Source organism: Sinocyclocheilus anshuiensis, unplaced genomic scaffold (genome assembly GCF_001515605.1).
Source record: "Sinocyclocheilus anshuiensis isolate Anshui unplaced genomic scaffold, SAMN03320099.WGS_v1.1 scaffold22529, whole genome shotgun sequence".
In the NCBI taxonomy this organism is placed as follows: domain Eukaryota; kingdom Metazoa; phylum Chordata; class Actinopteri; order Cypriniformes; family Cyprinidae; genus Sinocyclocheilus; species Sinocyclocheilus anshuiensis.
The window spans coordinates 1-1,252 of NW_015547496.1; the positions used below are offsets into that span (position 1 = coordinate 1).

A 1,252-nucleotide genomic window follows, 5' to 3' on the forward strand; every position below is an offset into this window, starting at 1 on the left:
CCATCACTGATGTGGGTGTTTGCATTCTGTTACTCTATGCTAATTTAAACAGTTATTTGACTTTGTTTGGTAGCAAAGAGAGCATTCATGGAAGCTAATTCTATCTATATTGGTTAGCTCATTTTCATTGGCTTATATTTCAGGCTGCCATGATGGCTGAGGAGCTGAAGAAGGAGCAGGACACCAGTGCTCACCTGGAGAGGATGAAGAAGAACATGGAGGTGACTGTCAAAGACCTGCAGCACCGTCTGGATGAGGCTGAGAGTCTGGCCATGAAGGGTGGAAAGAAACAGCTCCAGAAACTGGAGTCCAGGGTAAATTCCAGACTAAATACAGACTTAGGGTGTACTCATACTAGGAACGGTTGCCTTTTAACGAGCCAGAGTGCGATTATACTATTATATAGTGAGAGTAACCCTTAGATGAACTGGCCATGGCAGAGATTTCACAGGTGATAACAATAACTCTCTACTGAAGGTGCATGAGTTGGAGGCTGAAGTTGAAGCTGAACAGAGACGTGGTGCAGACGCTGTGAAAGGAGTGCGCAAATATGAAAGGAGAGTGAAGGAGCTCACCTACCAGGTAAAACTACACAAGAATTAGATATTTAACACATTTCATGATGATATACATAGTTTAACCAAGACCATGAACAATTTTTACATCCAAAGACTGAGGAAGACAAGAAGAACGTGACTCGACTGCAGGATCTGGTAGACAAGCTGCAGCTGAAAGTGAAGGCCTACAAACGCCAAGCTGAAGAAGCTGTAAGTCTAATGTCAAATGTCTTGAGGGTGAAGTTTTGACATTTTCTATTCAATACACTCAGTGCCATGACTGCAATGCTCTGAAAGGGGTTGGATATCTTGTGTAATCCTAACAGGAGGAGCAGGCCAACACTCACCTGTCCAGGTACAGGAAGGTGCAGCATGAGCTGGAGGAGTCTCATGAGCGCGCTGACATCGCCGAGTCCCAGGTCAACAAGCTGAGAGCCAAGAGCCGTGAAGCTGGGAAGGTAACAATAGATGATGATTATGTAAAGAACAGTGACTTTTTGTACATAAAATCTATGAAACATTTTCAATAAACATTTCAACATTTTTTTTTGCATTTTTATACATAAGAAACATTTTCAATAAACATTTCAACATTTTTTTTTGCATTTTCAAGACTAAAGATGAAGAATGAAGACAAGAAACTACACCTGCAAGCAAGCATATGACTGACTTGTGCTGAGTTTTTCTGTGTCCAT

At 41.8% G+C, this 1,252-nt stretch overlaps 1 protein-coding gene across 1 annotated transcript; it reads left to right on the top strand.

Annotated features, from left to right (window-relative positions):
• The first annotated feature begins 6 nt into the window (after positions 1-6).
• Positions 7-1,191, top strand: LOC107701762 (myosin-7-like). The gene is made up of 6 exons (XM_016503871.1): positions 7-11; positions 144-314; positions 478-582; positions 672-767; positions 884-1,015; positions 1,171-1,191. Exons 2-6 carry the CDS (start codon positions 150-152, stop codon positions 1,186-1,188), a joined length of 516 nt encoding a protein of 171 aa, XP_016359357.1. The 5' UTR covers positions 7-11; positions 144-149; the 3' UTR covers positions 1,189-1,191.
• The last annotated feature ends 61 nt before the right edge of the window (positions 1,192-1,252 follow it).

Excerpts from the sequence above, each read along its gene's own strand:
- LOC107701762 (XM_016503871.1), top strand. The coding sequence starts at position 150 with ATGATGGCTGAGGAGCTGAAGAAGGAGCAGGACACCAGTGCTCACCTG. Across the intron at positions 315-477 it reads TCCAGAAACTGGAGTCCAGG|GTGCATGAGTTGGAGGCTGA; the intron begins GTAAATTCCAGA and ends TCTCTACTGAAG. Across the intron at positions 768-883 it reads AACGCCAAGCTGAAGAAGCT|GAGGAGCAGGCCAACACTCA; the intron begins GTAAGTCTAATG and ends TAATCCTAACAG.